The following is a 21990-nucleotide window of genomic DNA, read 5'->3' as shown; positions in this document are numbered from 1 at the left end:
ATTGGTTGGACAGTAAGAACAATACCCCCCTCAACCGTGGTGGGTGGAATAACACTCTTATAGACACCTTAAACATCATTAGAGTTATGAATTGGTCATCATATAAGTCAATCAGCCACAGTTCTAGAAACCCCCAGCATACTTCAGAGCAACCGTGATTGAGAATGGCTGATATAATAATTTATACATGCATCATACCAGTCCAACAATCATGGCGCACATGCTGTCATAAATTGTTTTTTAAAAGTTTACTGCCACACAGAACCATTATTTACATTGTATGATGTGTTATTATGTTACGGCAGCTGTTGTAGGGTGGCCTATTTCAATATGGGCTGATGTAACAACTCACTGCACTAGAAAATGACTGTTGCCTTTTATATACTGTATATTAACGCACGCAACGCACAACATCTGTCTAGTAAGGTAAATTTGTCTTACAGTAAAAGTACAATAGAAAAACAAAAAAAAAAAACATGTTTAAAAGAGAACAAGAATTGTAAAAATGCTCAAGGGATTGTTTCGAAAATACTTTTGCATTAACATTTGCTTATCCAAAGCAACATAAACACCAGACAACCCTTAGTCTAGTAGTTACTGATTCAATAAAAATCTTTAAATGTATTTTACTTACTGCTGGTATAATTACCTGATATATTTCCTCATATTGATTTCCTATGCTCTCGGGGCACTTTGCACCACAACCAATTGGGTTTTGTTGCATTGCATATAGCTGTCATCCTGACATGTTTTGGCATTTGGAGCTAGAGGAATCAGTGTTTAGCCGGGAGGGGGGAGCACAGGAGGAAATTACTCTTGATTGGTCTAGGTTGGTCATACATTATACTATAATTTTAATAAACTGAACTGAATTGGATAACCACATAACCAAAATAATATTTAATAAATATATTGAATTGATATGGGTTGGGAATATCCATTCTTTGTTGATATTGATATTCAGCCAGTAGCAATCTCCAGACAATAGCACTTCATTATATTTACCCATCTCTACTAATTAGTATTGTAAATAGATTGGTATCACTCATATTGGCTATGGGTTGCTTGCGTTTGGCTTAGTGTTGTATGTGCCGGTCAATTGGTGTGCTGCCGTAATCCAGGCTATTGATCAATATTGGGAAGAGATCCATGATTTATGTGGGCATGCACCCATCAATTATTGCAGCCATTTTCAACCTTTTTAACCCTGAGGAACCCTTTAAATATTTTTCAGGTTTTTGGGGAACCTCCACTATAAGGGATTTTAAAGCATGTTCAATAGATTGAAGAAAGTTTTAAATAAAGACTAATCTGGCAAATGTTTAGTCTCAGCTCAAGGAACCTCTAGCAACTTAAGGAGGAACCCTAGGGCTCCAGAGAAACCTGGTTGAGAAACCCTTGACTAGTGTAAGGCCAGCTTTAGCTTCAAGGAACTAGATTGTAAGCTCTTCGGGGCAGGGTCCTCTCCTCCTATATCACTCTCAGTATTAGTCTGTCATTTGCAATCCCTATTTAATGTACAGTGCTGCGTAATATGTTGGGGCTATATAAATCCTGTTTAATAATAATAATAAAAATAATAAAAGGTGCCATGGAAATCTGCACAGCTGCCAACTTTGCATAGTGGTGTTCTCCCCTGGGCAGTTGAATAGCTTTGGTAATATTTTAGGCAACTTTACAGTTCAGACATATGTGGATCGGTTGTAAGTTTATCTACTTGGTTTAAAGAATTTTAAATTTCCTGCTTATTTAGTTATTATTCATACAGCACAGTGGAAGTAGAATCTTTACATATAACCAAATATCTAAAATATGGCGTGATGTACGTTCTATTCCTCCAATGCAAAAGAATAAAGGTTTAAACCAGAAAACAAGTGTATGGAGTGGGGTAAGCACTAGAAAGAGACTTCAGAATGCCTGAGAGAATGGAGATGGGGTTGGGGCGAAGCACGGGAGCCCCAGACTATACAGGCAGGGGAGCGACATGACAAACTAGAGAGGAAGATGAAAGCACAGCGGAGGGGAAACGGTGCTAGAGGGCCCCTCTGGCTTGCTGTGAATTTAGTCAGAGACTATTCCGGTTATGTAGTTATCAGAGAGGATTCATGAAGCAGCTGGTAGGGAATCAGTGCAAGCCATCTTTAATGTGCCCCAGGGGGAAAGTTTACTGTGAATGTGATGTCATTTCACAGTATTGAGAGCAGAGAAATGTGTTTTCTACCCCCTCCTTCTTCACACAACTCTCTGCTGTCTGTGTGAATCACTGTGTGCATGTTTATGCTATGGGTAATGTGCAGAATACTGATCTCTGCATAAACGATAATGTCAATTTTAGATGAAGAAGCGGTACGATTTTTTTTTGCTATGCGATTGAAAAGATCGTATAGTAATCAACTATCTATGATATTATGGGTGTTTTGGATTATAGAGATTTGTCTTCAAAATTAAATGTAGATCGCTAAATTAGTATTAGGTTTCAGATTGGTGGCTTTATCATTGGTTTCTTACTGCTGATTCATACTAAATTTGCATTTTAACTTAAAGCATGCCCCATTTAAAATGAATTATGGTGACACAATCTATATGCCCAGGACCTGCCCTGCATTACCCAGTTATTTAAAATCACTGGTGGTATTTTGATAACATTGGTTCTAGAGACCAGGTATTCTCAGCTCTGCCCATTGTAGGCTCCTTACTAGTGTTGGTCGAATATATCACTATTCGATTTGATGGCTATTCAAAAGCCAATTTTGTTTGGGTGATCAAACATTGAATTCAAACACTATTAAAGTCAATAGGGGGAAAATTCTGGTTATTTTACAGGACTGTATAGAGCAGGGGTCAGCAGACTTTTTTGGCTACTAGGCCTTTTTAGGGGGTCAAGAAGGCACACTAGGTCAGACTCGAATCCCGCGCTGATGGCTCTGCCCCCCACCAGGAAAGCCCCTGAAGGGAAATCCCTCTGCCCTGCAATGCATACAGAAGAGAGGGAACGCCCTTTAAGGGAAATCTCTCTCCTCCGCAATGCATACGGAGGAGAGGGAATGTCCCCTTACCCTGGCAGCGGAACGCCGGTCGCAGTAAATAAGGAAGGGAGGCATAACAAGGAGGCTCAAGAGCTGCATGCAGCTCCGGAGCAGCAGATTGCCGACCCCTGCCAGCCGGGATTAGGCCGGATCGACTAGGGGGCCATTAGGCCGGATTGGACTACTGGCTAGGCCGTATCTGGATTAAAGGCCAGAGTTTGCTAACTTCTGGTGTAGAGCTTCTACAGCCTCCAAATACATTTAAAAAGATATATAATAAAAAGATACATTATAATACATAATACCTTTTATGTACCCCTGTACTTATTCCCCATGGTTGGACATCTGGGAGTCACCTTGTTAAAGGGGCCTTCCAAAATTCAAAACACCGAATTTGCGCTTTGGAATCCCGTGTTTTTCGGGTCGGGTTTATCCAAATTTGAACGTCCATATTGAGGTTGAATATAAGGACAACCAGAATTTGAACACCAATAGTACTCCTTACCAATCATTACATTTAGAGACAGAGGATGTAAAACACAAAATATACCAAGATGAGAATCTGCAGCCTCAGTTGAAGAAGCCTACTAAAACTGGACTACAGTTCATTGCTTAGCAGTCAGTTAGTACTCATCCCTATATAATGTACAGCGCTGCGTAATATGTTGGCGCTATATAAATCCTGTTTAATAATAATAATACACATAAGACAATTTACACAATCAATCTAAATTCCAATCCAGAAGTATGAATATATTTGACGTGACGGATGGGATATGTATTGGTGTGGTTTAACAGTATATCTGCTCTAATGTCACATTTAGACATATGCTATGCTTTATTATGTAGGGAATTTCTAGAAATATAATTGTGCTTATTGTGTCTAGGATTCCTTCTACAACCCAGAGCCTCATAGTTGTATATCTGCTGTTTGAGAGGCACTGTGACTGCAAGTCTTAGTCTTTTTATAGGGGAATGTGTACCTGAAGACCTGCATTGCATGAATCTACCTGCTTTTGCCTAATTTATTCTGCGGATCGATGCTTCCCATACCCTTCGTTCTTGTGTTTTTCCCCCAACAGTCATCAGCTCTGGCATGCACTTCTCTTCTACAAAGATGGCCCCCTCGTCACAGAAACACAGACACATGGCAAGATTGCCAGCCATTAATTAATTGAAAGCTGCAGATTGAAAATCCCTTCGGAGAAGGCTAGATCTTTGCTGATCTAGTGGGACTGATTTACTAATTAATTTAATACAAAGGAATATAGTTTGTTCACATAGAAAAATAAATTGTCTGCTTGATGGGAATATTTCACTTAGCTTAGTAAAGGATGTAGAGCTCTGCTGACTTTAACAATCCAATATTGTGCAAGGAAAAACCCATTTTTTATGTATTTATTTTAGAATTCCTTGTATGTGATTAAGTATTTTTTACAAAGTAAATTTTCACCAAGCTAAGTGACTTGTCCCTTGCAAGGAATTTACCTTGATAAGTGAACAGCCTAATATCCTTTAGTAATTCAGCCCAGAGTCGTTAAGAATTGGAGTCACCTGGAACAAATATACCAATCAGGTGTTTTTGATTTAATTTGTTTTCATTGATCCAAGGACAGGATTTCAAGTTCTAAAGCAAGAGACAGCCAGGTAATTATTATTATTTTAAGGAGGTCAACAATGACAGCTTTACATAGTTCACTTAGTACATGTTCCATGCCCCAGGGAACGGTTAGAATCTCCCTGGTTTTATTGTAGTCTGTGGAAATTTTATCCTGACCTCTTTATTTGTCCAGGTGAAAGTTGTTAGAAGAATAAATGCTTTTCAGAGGGACATCATAGAAAGCTCAACAGCAATAAAAACTACTTAATAGACTTTTCTTCTCCCTGTGCGTCTTTTGGGAGATTTCCTCTGGCTTCCTGTTCTGGTGACACTTTCTGCACTTTGGTTTGAGGTCAAACTCTTTAGAACTATAAAGTAATTTAATTTCTTGTTTCCGGACTGACTCTATTGGAATAAATAGCCCCAAGACTCTGTTTTCTTGTGGTCCATTGCTGTGATAATGAGTAATCTGTATGCATTTCTTTTCATTGTATTACATTTTATCTATAATCTAGAAACATTGACATTGAAACATAAAAGAGTGATGACTTAAAAGACCAAAATGGTCCTTTTTGTGTTTTTATTTTACCTTTTAATCAGATTATAGATCTTTGTTTGTCCAGGCTTGTTTTAATTCACTTACAACTGACCGACTCGCTACCTTTGCTGGATATCTGTTCCAAGCATCAACTACTCTTCAGGTAAAATAATACTTTCTAAGGTTAGCTTTGAACTTTCTTTCTGCTAGTTTGGGGTTATACCCTCATAATCTTGGCTCAAACCTTGTTTATACACCTAATGTTTATAAAGATTTCAAATTTTCCCTTCTTTTCTCTGGACCATGTCACATCTAAAGCATGGATGTGCATTAAATGCATTGTACTTACATGTATAAAGCATTGCTGGGTATTGCTGTAATGCATTGCCAGGTGTGTTTCCCACTTAATGGGACAAGGAAATTCCATTGAGTAGGGTAAGCCCTAGCCATGTTTGGAGTTCTGTGTAGGAAGAGGTTATAAGTGAAGAAGTAATTAGTAGGTCATTGGGGGAGCAAAGAGGTTGGTAAGGGGCGTATTTCTGCATTGGGTTAGAAATGTAAGCGGGACAGGAGCCGTGACCGGAATTTAACAGTAAATCAAAGTAACTTTAATCTGAAGAAGGGCAGCAGATGAAGAGTAATGGGAAAAACAGAGAAGTCTACTGCAGCAATCATTATATATTGTAGGTGTCTAGTTAGTGAAATACTAGTGATGCGTAGTAGAAGTGGGTGTGGGAAAAAAATGAGGGCGTGTAACAGTAGTTTGGTGGTCTCTAGAGATGGGAACAAGCATATTTTAGAGATGTTCCACAGGTTTAGGTGGCAGAACCAGTGTACTGCACGTGTCGGGTGGAGAAGACTATGGAGTCAAGGTGGCACCTTAGCGTGTTTGTAGGGTGAGGAAAATGACTTATTTATAGAGATGTCAGTGAGAACATTAGAAGGTGAAGGTTAGAAGATGATTAGAATTTTAGGTATAAGTCAGCCATCCACATGTCATGGCTGACAGGTAGCATCAAAGTACTGGAGGAAACAATTCTGGAGTGGACAAATACATTTGTGTGTCATTTGCACAGTAATGGTGTTAAAGGCTGAAGGAGAATATGAGTTTGCAAAGAGTGAAGGTTTAAGGACAGAATAATACAGGTCTAAGACTGAGCTTTGAGTTAAGCTACGTACACACTTCCAATAATTATCGTTGGTAAATGAACCACGAACGATCCTGCACGATATCGGCGAACGATCGTATAGCACCGATCCTGTACATGCAGATAACGACACGATCGTTCGCAGATATTGTACACACAATAGATGCGATCGTTTGAGCGATACAGGAAGTGACGTGCACGACAGGAAGTGAACGAACGTTTGTTCATCACGCATGCTCAGACCATGGACGATCAATGAACGACCGTACACGCGATAGATGGTAAACGATCGTTGTCCAATCCGATCCGCCGGTCCGGTCGTTTATTTCCAGCGACTATTCTCGTTCGTCGGCGTCGGTTACTTTTTTTACGAACGATTTTTGACCAATCGATCGTTCGTCGTTCGTTCGTCGTTCATTTCCAACGATAAAAATTGGAAGTGTGTACGCAGCTTTACACTGATATGGAGGGAAGTGGGAGAAGAAGTGCTACCCTTGAATGAGAATAGGAATGTGCAGTCTGGTCTTGCCAATACCAATAGATTACTGGGTTTGATATAGACAAGGTGATCCATGGTATTAAAAGCAGAGACAAAATCCAGAAAGAGGAGAGAAAAGTCCCCTTGTGATATCTTTGGCTACTTTTTGTAAAAGCTGTTTCTACTAAGTGTACAGGTGGAAAGTTAGATTGAAGAGGTTCAGGTAATGATTTTGAGCGCTAGTGCCTTTTTTGTTTTCCATACTTGCAGGGCAACAGTGCTTTTATTTTTAAGTCCCTGTAAAGAAGGATTTTATTAATACCCGTTCTGTATTTAAAGGACCATGGGAGAGCCTCTTATTTTCTGTGCCTCTGTAAGATGTTGTTTTCAAAGCACTGAAACTCAAAACTTATATTTTTTAAACCTGACATTGTTTCATGTTAAAGAAAAAACTTACATGGAGAATTATGCTGCTTTATAATCAAAGATCCACAAGAAATCTCTGGGGGTGTAACAGGGAAATGCAAAACTACAACGATCAAAGTTTCAAGGGATCCTTTCAAGACAGAAATATGGAAGCTGCCATTGCTGACTTTGAAAATGTTCTGGGGCTTTCATCCTTAAAGGTAACCTGTTCTGAAAGCAATTCACCGCTGTGTTTGCTAATTTCCCCTAGAAGTCTGACTGTCTCTTTGAAAAAGCAAGGTCAGAGTTAAGTCAGAACTCTAAGATGTTTATTTATCAAATGACAAACAGTCTTTTCCCAAGAAAAATTAAATTTGCTCCATTTATAAAAATGCTGATCTGCTAAAATGATTTCTTTTTCAGTAGGTTCCCCACATTTCGAATATCAACATGTTTAGTATTAAAAATAGTGAACGCCACATTTATCAAGTCTGATCGCCACATTTCGATTGCCAAATAGTATTTGACACTTTGATACTGGTGAAGGCTGTAGGCTAAAATGGAAAGTGTTGGTTTCAGGCACCCTTTTTGACACTTTTGTTTAAAAAATGGATCAGTACTGGTATTACAGTATGGTGTTCAATCACTGTTTTCCACCAATAATATCTGATTGCTTTTTAATAAATGTTTAAAATGTGGTGATTGAACAATAAAAAAAATGGATTATAAAAACCCCATTATAATGTCGGCCTCTTAATTTGCAAATTTGTTTAAAGTAGGGGTCAAAAATGTTTGAAGCCATACGATTAGCATGACAGCCAGGAAACTAGCCTTGAGAGAAGAAATCAGTAGCAGATTTTTTTTCTCCTAATCACAGTTTTTTTTATAACTACAAGTCATTTGGCATTGCTGACCCATTGACGTGTTTGAAGGCCCTGACTTGTGATGGAGCTAATTTATAAAGCTGCAAAAGCTTTAAAAAAAGGGGGAAATCCACACTTATTTTAATACAAGAAAGCAAAAGTTCCTAGAGCAGAGTCCAGTGATATGATCTGCTAAAGTCATGAGATCCAGCTCTCCCACTATCTTTTTTTTTCTGCAGGATCTACACCATGGCCTGCAATTTATGACCGATTTGTATAATGCATGCTTTATTTCCTCAACCCAGAAATGTAAAGCAAAAATCAGGATGACAGCCCAGGAGGTTAGATCTTTTTAAACAAGATAGCAACAATTTTCTTTTTAGAATAGTAGAGATCTAGCAGAAATTGAGTCATAACTTGGGTATCAACCACACACTTTAACATGGGCAAATACCTCCCTTATTGTTCTGGACCTTATGTGGTCAGTTTTACTAGGAACTGTGTTTACTTAATTTGTTGCCATATATATCAGAAAATTGGAAGATAAAAGCCATAACTTGTATCTAATTTAGGCTACGTACACACGTGCAATAATTGTCGTTGGAAAGAATCTTTCACGAGTGCAGGATGCATGAACGAGCGCTGTACATACAGCACCTTCCTGCTCTATGGAGAGGGGAGGGAGAAGAATGAAGTAGTGGCACCCCACTGTGCTCTCTCCCCTTCACTCCATTACGATCGTGGATTTGCCAGAACGGTCGTCAGCTGATTATCGGAGAAGAACCATTGCACGTGTGTACGTAGCCTTAGTGTTCACAGGATAGCCATTGTTCTCTATGGCAAGGCCTGAAGCACTTAAAATGGATAACTGTATTTAGATGTTTCCTTTGCTTTGTTACCTAACTGGTTGCTATGAAAACTTTTTCACCCTCTATTTTTTGCATAATAAACCATTCAGAAAGAAGGAAAGGGATGTGATGCTGCAATATTGGCCTTTATACATCCAATATGCTCTGAAAACCAAGGGCAACAAGTTTTAGGGGCAGGTGTTTAGATCCTTGGTTCACGGTGTGTAAAGGACCAGATTTTGTCTCTCTCTCCCCCCCCCCACCAAATACTCCTCCTGAGTGGTGCTCACTTCTGTGTCTGAAACCCCACTTACAGAAACTTCTTTTTTCTGCCTTGCAGAACCAGTGTTCATTTTAGGAAACAGGGACATATACATGTATGCAGACATTTTTAGGACACCTAATCCCCTGCAATGCTTTCTCCAGGAAGGACAGAACTTTAATTCAATAATTCTGCTTGGGTTCCACTGGGGGGAAACCTTTTGAATTGCAGTACAGACCTAAAATGCAGATGCCATCCAGCGGCTAGAAAGAGATGTTCTGTGCTCAGAATAGGGTTAGAGGCCAATTTGGCCATGCATGGATGCATATGGAACGTATGCAGAGTGACAATTTAGTAATTTAGGAAGGGAGGGACAAAAGTGTGATAGAAAAGAGATTTAAAATAAAAGAGTGGGTGTTGGGCTTCAAATCATTTTTTTTCTTCCATTGTGTTGGTTCTGACAAATTTGTGGCCTTTCAAGCTGAATGCTTTATGTTTGCTGGTATAGGCAATAAAAAGTTTTAACTGTTTTACTGCAGGTCTGCATACAAAAAAAATCAATCTTTTTAAGATTTGTAGCCTCTGTCTATTTTGTTTCAGCAATCAAACATGACCCATAAACATGTTCATACACAATCATAATCCATGGGAAAAAGATCCATCAAAAGTTGCACAACTGACCATCTCTTTTATCCTGCGTTCTGATCTGGTCTGAGATTCAGATTCATACTTATTATGTATAAAACTGATTATGCATCTTACAACCTGTGCATTATCCCTTAGATCTACCTACTTCTATTCAGTGCAAGAGCCTACCTGATAAGGAAACAATTGGAATGGATTGTTTTAGCAAAGTTTCTGTTAATCTGGCCAATAATTGCAAAATCTGACAGGAACAAGTGTAATTGTGGATAGTAAAAAAAAGCAGATTTGGCTATTGTTCCTCAAGAAAGATAACTCACAGATCTAAAAGATATCACTTACCTGTTTGTGTTAAACAAATGTACTGTGTTCCTGTTTATACACACAAGAAGGAGAGGGGCATATCATTTCCCAGGGAGCTGAAATTTAACCCATTGTTTTCACCCACCCCCTCTGCCAGCTGTGCCGGGAGGAGTTCTTGCCAGAAGTCCCATTTGAGCTTGGGCAATAAATCCTGAATCATGATAAAGAAGCTTCATCCTAGGAGGTTTCCCCCTCACCCCCTCCTTATTTTATTACCCGGCTTCCCTGCTGCCCCCTTCCTGGAATCTAAAGGCTGCTTTTTCTATAGGGGCTATAAAAAGACTTTCATGTGCATATAAAGCCCTCTCCTCCCATTGCCCTTACCCCCAAACCTTTTTGCATTCTATTTTATTCCCATGATGATAAATGATGTTCCTTGCAAATATCAGCTATGGCCAGTAGCGCCTTTCCGCATTTTTCCAAAATGGCCACCGAGATGCTAAGTTTCTGTTTCGGAAAGCTATGTTATCCGGTCTGGCTGGTGTGATTTGGGAAAGTGGGTCAGCTCTCACTACCACTGTGACTAAATGGATTATATAAACAATCACGTCAGTTAATCTGTCTTGGTGAAGGAGATCTCATGTGCCCCATTTTCTACTCCGCGTTTATATATGAGCATAGCTGCTACTGTCCCTAGTTTTAAGTGACATTCTTTTTTTACAATTGTTCCTGGAAAATGTTGTTCCATGGAATGTCGCAGTTTTTTTTTTTTTTTTTTTTACTACGTAACCACTGGCAGTAGGAAATCCCTATTAATCTGCACATTTAAAGTAATCCTTGCCATTATATCCACAATCCTTATTTTTCAGGAACTGATTTTGAAGATTTATCCCAGGAAATAATTTCCTAGGAATATAAGAAGCTGGTTCCTTGTGAAAACAGAGTATAACAGTTGACTGTTTTAGGAATGTTAGTTCCAATAATTTATCCATGAACCCAATACTGATGAATTAGTAGTATAAGTGCAAAGTGAATTTTCTTCTAGATTAGTGAGTGAGGGAAATCATTGGTTGTGTGCAGGTTAGAATTTTTCAACCAGCCTACCTACCAACTCTTGCTTCACCTTTAAAACTCATAATGGCAGTCATAGAGGTGGTTTATTATGTACTTCTCAGGTGTTCCCATGATTTGCACATGATTTAATTATTAAAATACACACAGATTTACTTTAATCACCAGATATGAATTTTCTATATTTCCAGCGTGACAAAAAGCTTATTGCTACAGAGCAAAGGTAAGGATCAAAGTACCACATGTCTTCCGTTTTCCGCATCAGACGAGGATCTCGATGGCTCATTTTAGCTTGTGCAAGGGAGGGTTGATATCCTGCTGATGATCTGGACAGCTTTTTTGTTATTTTATGTTTAAAGGAGACATAAACATAAAAAAACAAAGTTGCAAGCAGCCAGGCTCTTTGTTTAAGAGGAAACAGGCTATGTATCATCTACAATTTAACAAACTTACCTGCCTTTTTGCAAACGTATGTACGCTGCACATCCAGTGTACAAACCCAGCATACCTGGGTGTCCTGTCATTCCCGCCTGGCCAATCAAGATGGCTGAATATTCTGATCCCCGAAGGGACTAGGGTATATGATGTCAGTGTTGGCGAAATAGCAAGGGAATGTTTGTTTAGTTCCATTTAAAAGTAGACTTTCATGAAAATAACTTTTACTTTTTGGAAAATTCGGAAATTAAAAATATGAGCCTATAATATAGTAAAAAAAATTTGCATACAAAAATGTTGGTGATTTAGAAAATTAATCTAAACTTTGCCCACTTCATCCTAAAAAAAGCAAAAGATTTAGCGAGATATATCATTTATAATATGTCTCCATTTGGGGGTAACATTGAAATCCTCAATGAAAAGAGTTCAGCTGCATATCGATGATCTCTGAATTCATTAAAACTTTGACCAACACACAGGAATTATTGGTTTCCCCCACTCTGTGTCTCTATTAGAGAGATTCACACACTCTTTCCTGGTAAAGTTTTTGGAGTTGCACAGAGACAGTTCTCCAATGTGGACCTTTGTTCTGGTTACAATTACTAAAAAAGGCCTTTCTCTCAGTTTTCATCCAAACAGGAAGTGGTTGTAAATCTCTCCAGTTTATTACAGATGGCAAAAAAATTGGTTCTTAACCGTTCCCTGCTGTATCCAAAATAAAGATAAAGTATTTCTCTGTCCAGAACTTTGTTTTCTGTTTGGCCAGTGTTCCACAAATTATTTGAGACATTTGTATAAATAAGTTGATATTTGTGAAGTTAATCAGGAAAATATTTTGGGAGATATTATTTTAGTATACACAGCTGGACCCTGTAAATCTTGAACAACATTGCAAAGTTTTTCCACAACATTCAAAGTTCTGCTAAGCTGAACACTAAAAAAAAATCTCCTTTCTTGTACATTGTTAAGCATAAAAATATAGTCCAAAATGAATATATATAAAAAGCATTTGAAGTGGCTGGGTGATTTATGGTCACCCTTGAACTTAAAGCAGACAGTACAATTTCTGGGTCTCTAACATCAACATCTACCATTAGTTGGTGTAAAAAATACCTGTAAAAGAAAAACGTAAGAGTTTGTATTTGCCTTGCTGCCGTCTTTTTTTTTTTTTTTTGGGGGGGGCAATTTGAGCAGACCTGCATTGAATATTTCAAGGTTCTCTTTATCTGCCCTGCATTGCTAAAGTAGAGGGCCTCCATAGTTGCAAGATCTGTGTACAACACGATGATCTTTTCCCTGTGCTCACTAAGATTTTGTAATAAAGGCATGCTCCGGTTCTCTCTGACATTTGAGTCACAAGATACGTAGTGGTAGGTCATTACATGATGGAAAACAGGCAGATTTCCGGGTACCAGACGTTCTCAGAGAAACATCTGCTGGTCTACAGCCATCCGCAGATCTTAAGTCACGCATAGAACATTTTGATAGTACAATCTCAGCTTGGAATAACCAAACAATATAAGCAATCCATTTCTTTTACGCCCATTTAGGAAGACCCTGACACCACATAGGAGTTTGTACAATCTTTTGCCTTACCATCAGGTTGTAACGTGAGTGACTGGCATCAAATCTATATGGTTTAAGACATTTTTGTTTTCTTGGACCATGAGACACTTGTCTGGTGGATGTTTCCCATGGCAAGCAGTTGGCTGTACTTCAGTTATTGAATATATTGTTCAGTTGGGTATGGAGATTCCATTGCATGGGCTGCTAAAATGTTCTGTTCATACATTGATTGTGTGAAGATTGTTCATGGAGTGCTATGTTTATAATAAGCAATAAACACAGTTCAGGTGGCATACATACATAAGTACTTATAGCTAGGTAAAGGGTATGCCAAGAAAAAAAAGCTGGGAATGCTGACGCGGTATTTAATCTGATGGCCCTTTAACTGTGTTTAAAGAATTGTCAATTTATCAACCCTCTAAAGTTTGGTGCATTTTTTGCTCTTTTATCTGTGTTTACATCTGCATACACGTGCAAAGCTGTGTGTTCATTTTATTAGATCTGGCGTGTATGGGTAATAGACAGTGGTGGTAATGGGATGTGTCCCACACTAATATCCTAGAAGGAAAGGGTGCAGAGGGGTCAAGGAAGGAGTGGTCAGTCTACTTCAAAATATGCAGGGAGGGGGTGGGAAAATCTGTGACGTCACCAGCTGGAAAAAGGAGCTGGTTGGGTCATTTGGAGGTGAGGATAGAGGTTCAGAGAGAGGTCAAACGCATGATATTAGGCAAATGAAGGGGGTAGTGATGGAAAGGCATTTAGATCATGGCCACTCCTGAATAATACACATGAGGTTGGGATCTGGAAGGGACATTCTTTTGTTGGGACTGAACATTGGGCCCCTGCTGGCAGGGAAGAGGTTAAGAGTGAGGGAGGTTGGGTGGTGGGGGGTGTTGACTTCCAGGGCTCAGCTGCTTTCAGTCCATCAGAATGGAGAGAGGAGGGGGGAGGAGAGAGGAAACACAGCATTGAAGTCTGCAGCATTGAGCACTGTTAGGATGTGGCACTAGGATTCAATCTGAGAGACCGGAATCCCCTGTATTACAGGACTGCCTGCAGTATTTGGAATCTCCCAAGAAGCAGCTTACCTCCAATCTTCACCTGCATTACCCTGAGAATTCTCGGAGAGCCTGCTGTTTACAAGGAATCCATCATACTACCTGACTGGTCTCCATGGTCAGGGTTCCCGTACTCCTGGATAAATCAGGTATTCTACAAGAGTTATCACAGCTGGGCACAAAGTCTTCTGTCTGGAATCAAAAAGTGTTCTCAGGATCACTGATCCGCTTTTGTGTACAGATTCTAGATTGCCTACATCCCACCGCGTAATCTTGGAGGCAGCGAACGTTTATTTACATCAAGGAATGTGTATAGTAAGGATCCCCCTGGCGTTCTTTAAACAAGGACTGTACTTGGGGTCTGTTTCACGAGGAAATCCCTGAGTACGTAAATATAGGAATGTTGGATTGAAGGATTTAGGGCTTATTTTACACTCTGGTTATCCCTAAACCTCAGGGGGATATCCGCACTCAAGGTCTCGGCATCCTACAGGAGATTTAGATGGACGCTCTCAAATCTAAACAGATTTTCCATGTTTAAGACTTTCTATTTTTAAAAGACGCTAGCTGGTGATGCCAGGCAACCCGTTTAATCCAGAACCACTCTCCCTAATTGACCTACCCCCCCTTTCCCAACGAATGGAGTAGATTTCCTGCTCTTAAGGATTTTGGAGATTTCCATACCATTAAATAGGCTAAATCTGAAAGAACCTCTCATTACCGGTGGACACATTGGCACCTCGCAGTCAGAGCATGGTAAAGGGAATTTTCAGGGTTCCAAAATTCCGAAGCATGCAGGAGATGACTGTATACAGGCCATGCCAAAACCATCTGGAGGGCTTTTGATTTTAAACTTTGCACTATCTCCCTCCCCCTCTCCAACAATTTGATGGAATCCATGCTGAGAGTTAAAGGAATCTCCTATCAGATACTGCTGCTGGATTCATCTGCAGAAGCTTAGCACACTTCCCTCTGGATTGAAAAATCCCATATGGTTTTGCGCTGGGATTTCTAAACCCATCTCATCCTTTACATTTTATATTTTTTACAATTTTATATTTTGGAACACAAACTTCTTTGAAAAAGAAAAAGATATTTTTTTAGATTTATATATGGTTTGTCTGTGGCAGTCTTCAAGATGTATGAAAACGTGGATGTTCCAGGTCTGGGTACCAGCCCTACGCACTATCATATGATGGATTTTTATGCACAGAACAGGGCCTGTCTAATGTCGGATAAAGGAATTGGGGCAATTCATCCTTTCGGGACGCCAGTCCGGAACCAGCACTGGAGCCATTCCAACCATTGTACGTAGGTGCCGAAAGATAGCATTCCTAGTCTAATCTATCTGACCTAGATCCCCGTATGTGGGACGAAGGCCATTGTATACTGATACAGTTGTGAGTGCATTGCATGTGTATAAAATATCAGTACATTAACATCTCTTTATAGTAACAAGCACCCAAATTCAATATTAGTTTAATTAGGTTATTTTATTATTTACAATACCATTTTATTATATATTGATGTATTCTTGTGATTTTAGATATATCACTTTTATGTCATGCTTTTTTTATTGTTTGAAGCAGCTATTTTATTGCATTTGTTGATTTTTTTATCTGTAGGTATATTAAACATTTAGTTGTTTAGTTACATTTTGTTTAGGTGTTAAAATGTTGATTTTGTCAGTATAGCATAAGCAGATGTGTTAAACTGGTTGGAGAACTGTATTATTAATATTTTTTGTTGTTGTAGAGCCAGTTAATCATTTGGCTCTTTGGAAGCAGCTACTTAGATTTTCTCATGCTATTGTAGGATGTTTCTATTCGGGTGTAAGATAGCACTTTTTCTAGTCGTCCACTACAATAGAGGCATTCTATTCGAAAGAAATAAAAGACATTCTCAGATCTGCTAAATGGGCTTGCAGCCCAGGGTTTCAGATGATAGGACAATTCTGCCTCTTATATCCTTGTCATTTTTTTTTTTTTTTTTTGGGCCAGGGTAAAATTCACTTTAATAAGAATCTCTCACTAGCTTCCAAAGAAGTGAAGATATTTCTTCTCTGTAATCCTATTTGGAAGATGAGCTTATACTATGTGGCTGTAGACTTAACCTGTTATTGTCAGAAACCAGCTATGCAGCCAGTTACTGTATAGAATAGCATTGATTGTTTATTTTCCCACACCTTATAACTAGAGTCGGTGTTCACAACTCATGTCTGTTGGCCTTTTGACATATTCCAAGATGGCTGCTTATTTACAGTGTACTTTTTGCATGTGACTATTAGCGAGACTCCTTAATCCTCAATGTTCCAGAAACAGGAGCCTTTAATGTAACTAGAATGGTATTATTATAGCATAAAGCAGACATTTTTATTCTTCCTTTTTCTAGAATGGCTTTTTTTTTAGCTTTTAGGTGTCGTTGGACTTTATCTATCTTAAGAAATGCTTATAACTTTAAATATGTGATTTGTGGCTTGTATTCGTGGAATAGGGACCTCTTAAATACCCTTTTAAAGAGTTCTGTCAATCATTTTTTGGAATAATAATTTGGAAACAGATCTTGTTGTCCTCCTGGTAAGTAGCAATGTTGCAGGAGGATAAGGCTTTGAGGAGCAGAGGCCTATGTGATTACCTGAAAATAATGTGACCAGAGCAAAAGACCAAGTAATCCATTTAGTCACCTCATTTTCCTGTTAAATCCGTTAAGATGGCTTCTTTGTCTCAGTCATGGGCTTATTCGATAAGCTATTAAAACACAGCTATACTAGCATCTCATTTGAGGAATCTGTATTCTGGGTAACTGTAGCCGGAATATCCTCATTGTCCTTTGCACTGCCATAATGGAAAAGCCTGATGTTATATATGGTATACATCTATGTTATATATTCATATATTATTTGTGAAAATGCCTCCCAGTTATTACCTTTTCCTATATAATCTTATATAATTCTTATAGGATAAGAGTATCAATCTAGTTACTGTTTGCAACAAAGCAGCTTTTTCTACATTATTCAAAACCAGTAGGGCTCCATCATGGAACCATGTGGCCATTCTAAGAACCAGGAATATTTATTCCCATAAGCATATATATAGTTGACTCTTAAAATCAAATGTAATTATATTTCACTGTTATTTTACTAACAAAGGATATATCTTTAGATATCGCTGGGACTTGTAGTGATCCCTAACTGGGGACCCATGTATTGTTCCAGGGACTGCCCATGCATTTACATATCGAGCTGACTTCTCCATTTGTGGCCTAATCTATGTCAGGTTTACCCATCCACAGCCATGTTAAGAATAAGAATCACAGCCATACCTGAGAAGTATTGGCAGGCTGGGTTTTGATGACTGTGTATATTGTATGGGAGAAAATAGAAATAGTTGTTGAGAGTTTAGGAGTTGACCCCATCTAAAAGATGTCCACAAATGATTGATATTTTATCCTACCTGATCAGTATCTTAGCAGATTGCTGTTGGGTAAAAAAAAACTGACACTGGCCTATAACATCACTTTTTATTGGTGCGCAAGACCCCAAATGTATGTATGGTTCCCAATAGACTTCCAATGCCAAAAATGCTTTTCAGTTCAAGTCATTTTCTGGCGAAGTTTGACTTTTCTCTTGTTCCTCATAGAAACTGCAAACTATGTCATGTACAATTTGGGACTATGCCGAACTGTAATGTATGTTAATTTGAGTTATGAAAGCGTTTTTTTCTACACCACCCTGTTTTCTTTTGTATATTATCTTTATCCGCATGTGTTTTCACTACAGAGGAAATTGTACATCAGCCAGATTGGAGTGGTTAATAGTCAGCTCTGTGGCTGTGTAGGGTTGGGAGTGTCTGTTGTTATCTTGATAAACTTCTACCTACCAGGGTGGCTGGGATTAAACAAGTGACTTGTATCCTTATTTTATCTTTTCTCTTTATCTGTGGCCTGAGGAGGAGGGGCCACATAAACAATTAGTCTCCATTGACGCCCCACTGTCTGTACACACTAAAGCCCAGAGATCAGAGGAAAACACAGGGATTCAGTCACACATCCCCCGCGCTTTCGGTACACTTGTCCCTGTGTGGGTGTTTATAATGTCTGAAAGTTTGTTAACAGTGCTATTTGCATTCCTAGAAAGTGTTTGCTAAGAAAAAGAAAATACATTTTATTGTATATGGTGCTGGTTGGAAATTTAACGCCGACACCATTTTATTACATTTTTTGCTTAGAGTAGGATGTAGTTTATCTATTTGTTTGCACTACTTATCTATTTTTGTCTGTTTTTTTTTTTTGTTTTACCATCTGTATAACTTTTGGTAGATATTCCTTATCCTGAGATCCAACAGGAAGTTAGCAAGATCCCATTTTAAGTTTCATACTCACACTCCTTAGTAATCTTTTCCAGTGTCAAAAGAATAAATAAGCATGTTCTATATAGAGGGATCATAGGAAGGGGCTCTGCTGCATCCTCCCCAATAGTAAACAATAGCATGTTTCTCAACTTGGGTTCCTCCAGGGGTTGCTAGAGGTTCCTTGAGCAATGAGCAATTTGTGCCTCTCAGGTCACTTTAAATGACACCAATAATCTTTTTGGTTATCTAAAAGCATGACATTCTTGCCACTGACCAGCAATGTAAGAGACATTCTTCCCACTGACCAACATACTAATATACTGTGAGCTGTGGATATAGTAATTACAGCAGGAGTTCCCTAAAGATCTTTTTTTAACGGTTCCACCATGGTAATGAGGTCGAGAAAGGCTGCAATAATGGTTGTTAGAAGCTAGTCACTTAGTGATTTGGCACGTGGATAACTAAACAATGTTGAAGGATAGTTGTTCCAACTTTATAATTTTACAAAAAAAAAAATTGTGAGCAAATGTTTAGGGTGATGAAAATCTACAAAAGAATATGCAAGGCTTTATACCATTGTCCCTACTAGAAGATTTTACTCTTTGCCTGTTTTTAACTTTTGGCTGTTCTAACTCTTCATAACTGTTAAAGTTTAGATTTCCTATCAATTTTTCTCCCGGTGCTACTGGTCATCAAGCCAAATATCAAGGAGGCAGACAACCTGAAAAACCTATAAGGTTCCAACTCTTCCACTCTTAAAAAACTAAAGTACATATACCTTAATTGGTTTAATTTGTCGATGGTTGGATGTTGGATACTATTTCCGATGCCCTACATGCTGTGGTCCTATCTTTCCCCTGCTATGTTACCACAAGACTTTGCAGTAACAAAGAAGTCTACGGTTGAAACCACAGGGCACAGACATCCAAAACTCTTACTATCGCTGAAAAGTCTAACTTAGTCTGTACCAGGCTTGAATAAAGTAAAAGACCATGGGACCTTCTGTTACAAATTTTTTGAGGCAACAACTTTACTGTTCTGTCCAAAACTGACAAGTTAACGTTATTACGGACGTATTACCCCAACCTTATTACAGATGTATTACCCAAAGTGTAAATGTCTATTGGTTCGATAAGCATGTTCAAACTGATTGTTATGGTGCACACAGGAATATTTATGTATTTTCTAAATTTCCTATGGTGGCTTTGGATACAAGTTTTCCACCCTATACTTTTACGACAAAATATCATTACATTGTCCTACTGGGTGCATCCATTACCACCAGCTTGTATGGAAATATTTCAATCTCGGAATGTAACAATAACCCAATTAACCACCCTTTCGGCCTACTGTCACGTAGACGAAGATCTACTGTAATGCCTGTTAACTCCACCAAGCTTCATGTAGCTACTAGAACCTGAACATAGCCGAGGTGCAAGAGATATGCTATGTTTTCAGAAAAATTATTCAGGAAGAGCCAGGTAGTCACAGTGTCTGTCTGAACACAGATCCCATGCTTTAACATGTTCCACATATCTGTTCAAGACAGCTAGTAGTCAGAAGCAGCTCACAGGTACGTAATATGGTGTCTACAGTCAGAAGAGAAGGTTTATCTGGTGCTGTCATTTATATTTAGTAGGGGGGGGGGGATTAATTGTATGTCTTTGTTGTCCTTGGTTCCTCCTGGCTAAGTCTGCATGGTGGAAGAATTGATCGGCCAGGATGATTTTTCTCAGCTGACTTCTATTGTTTTCCCTCTGAGTCAAGCCATGCCTGGGTGCTCCCCTCTCCCGACTCCTTAGGCACAATCATTATCAATAACCAGATGCAAACTACATGATTGTACAATCATTTGTGAGAATGGACACTAGTGTCTTCATACACACATTTTTAGTAGTTAAGGTTAGAAAATAGATTGTTAGATATGCTTTGAGCCTACTTTAAGCCTTTTTTGCTGAGTTCATGGTTTATTTGGCAATATCATGCCCCTCCATTCCCGCCTAGGCTGACAAGCTTGTGTACAGACTACACATGTTGTGTGACATAGGATGTGCGTGCACGTGCTGAGAAAACATGAATGGAATGTACACTGTATTCTAGGAACTGACATACTGCAGCTTTTCTACATAAATGTGTAGGAGGGTGCTGGGCTGGTGACACACTCTGCATGTGATGAATTAAGCTGTTCAGGTACTATTTGTAGTTTTGTTTCTTCGGGGTATTTTAGCTTTTGTGCTTTTCAAGTTTTTTTCTTTTTTACTGTTGCTTTGTGCTGCAGATTCCTTTGTGTTGTTAGTAAAGTGGCAGGACTGAAGACTGCATTGATGTTAGTAGAATGTGGTAATTATCTGACCAGGGTGTTTCTGCTTTTCTCTCTGCGGCTGCTTTTAATGATGTGATGTCCATTCTTCCTTCACAAAAGCAACAAAAGATAATGATATCAGTGTTTACTAAACTAGCATTGCTTCCTGGTTTCAAGAGTCAAGATGGTTGTTGGGAGTTCAAAACGACACGTGCCTTCGGAAATGTGTAATTCATCATTCAAGCTGAAGCAAGTTATGCAGGTTTTTAATATATTTGTCTAAAAGTGTTTATTTTATGGAGTTACCTCGTTCCATCAAAGTAGTTGATCTTACATTTGGCTATGGCCCTTTGGTGTCCATTTTTGATCGTAATTATATTGCACCTCAGTCTTTTTCCTGCCCTCTACCCATCACCATATAGACTGTTGGCTGCCACATAAAGAATTCCTCCTTTAGCAATTTCTCATTGTTGGATGCAGACCATTCTGTGTTTAAAGCGTTCACTATGAATGAATATTTAACTATTGAACCTGGTTAGATTTGCTTCAGACTGGACATCGTTGTCTATGTCCTGAAGCAGACCTTGCGTGCCTTAGCTTTCGGACTTCACAGTTCATCAGGTTTATTTCACTTTGACCCTAACTGTAATGTATAGGGCCAACATGAAATAGATTTTATTCATTGCTGTTGTAGTACACATTTACTTTAGGTTTAGAGTGGATGTTGAACATTTGGCTCTGGTTATGGATTCATTTTAGATATTTATATTACATTTAGATATTTATTTACTCACATCAAATTTTGGATAGGTCAACATAAAACTTGAATGTGAGTGGGTCCATTTAAGGATACCTGTATGAAAATACTGTTATTTTTTAATATATTCCTAGCTCTGGCTGAAGGATGTATAACTAGCACGAAGAAAAGCATCCTTAACAGAATTGCCTCAACACTACATGTGGAATTTTGACATTTTCATAATTATAATACTGATTGATTCATACAATTTTCCAAAATGTAAAGGTCCTCTTTACCATAAATGCACATCTAAAGTTCCTATAGAAATTAGATAGTAGTCAGCAGACTTTTTTTTTT

General features: G+C 38.6%; 1 protein-coding gene across 2 annotated transcripts in view; it reads left to right on the top strand.

Moving 5' to 3' along the window:
* RARA (retinoic acid receptor alpha) overlaps positions 1–21990 on the top strand; it is a 107779-nt gene that overhangs the window by 54365 nt on the left and 31424 nt on the right. The window contains exon 1 of one of the 2 annotated variants that reach the window (XM_072414814.1): positions 14159–15550. The exons of the other annotated variant lie outside the window; for it this stretch is intronic. Coding sequence (XP_072270915.1) covers positions 15382–15550 — 169 coding nt within the window. The 5' untranslated portion in view covers positions 14159–15381. Of the gene's footprint in view, positions 1–14158; positions 15551–21990 lie in introns of those variants that run through there. 2 annotated transcript variants of the gene reach the window in all.

Source organism: Pyxicephalus adspersus, chromosome 6 (assembly GCF_032062135.1).
Source record: "Pyxicephalus adspersus chromosome 6, UCB_Pads_2.0, whole genome shotgun sequence".
NCBI lineage: Eukaryota > Metazoa > Chordata > Amphibia > Anura > Pyxicephalidae > Pyxicephalus > Pyxicephalus adspersus.
The sequence above is the reverse complement of the archived record's forward strand: the minus strand, read 5'-3'. Positions and strand labels throughout refer to the sequence as shown.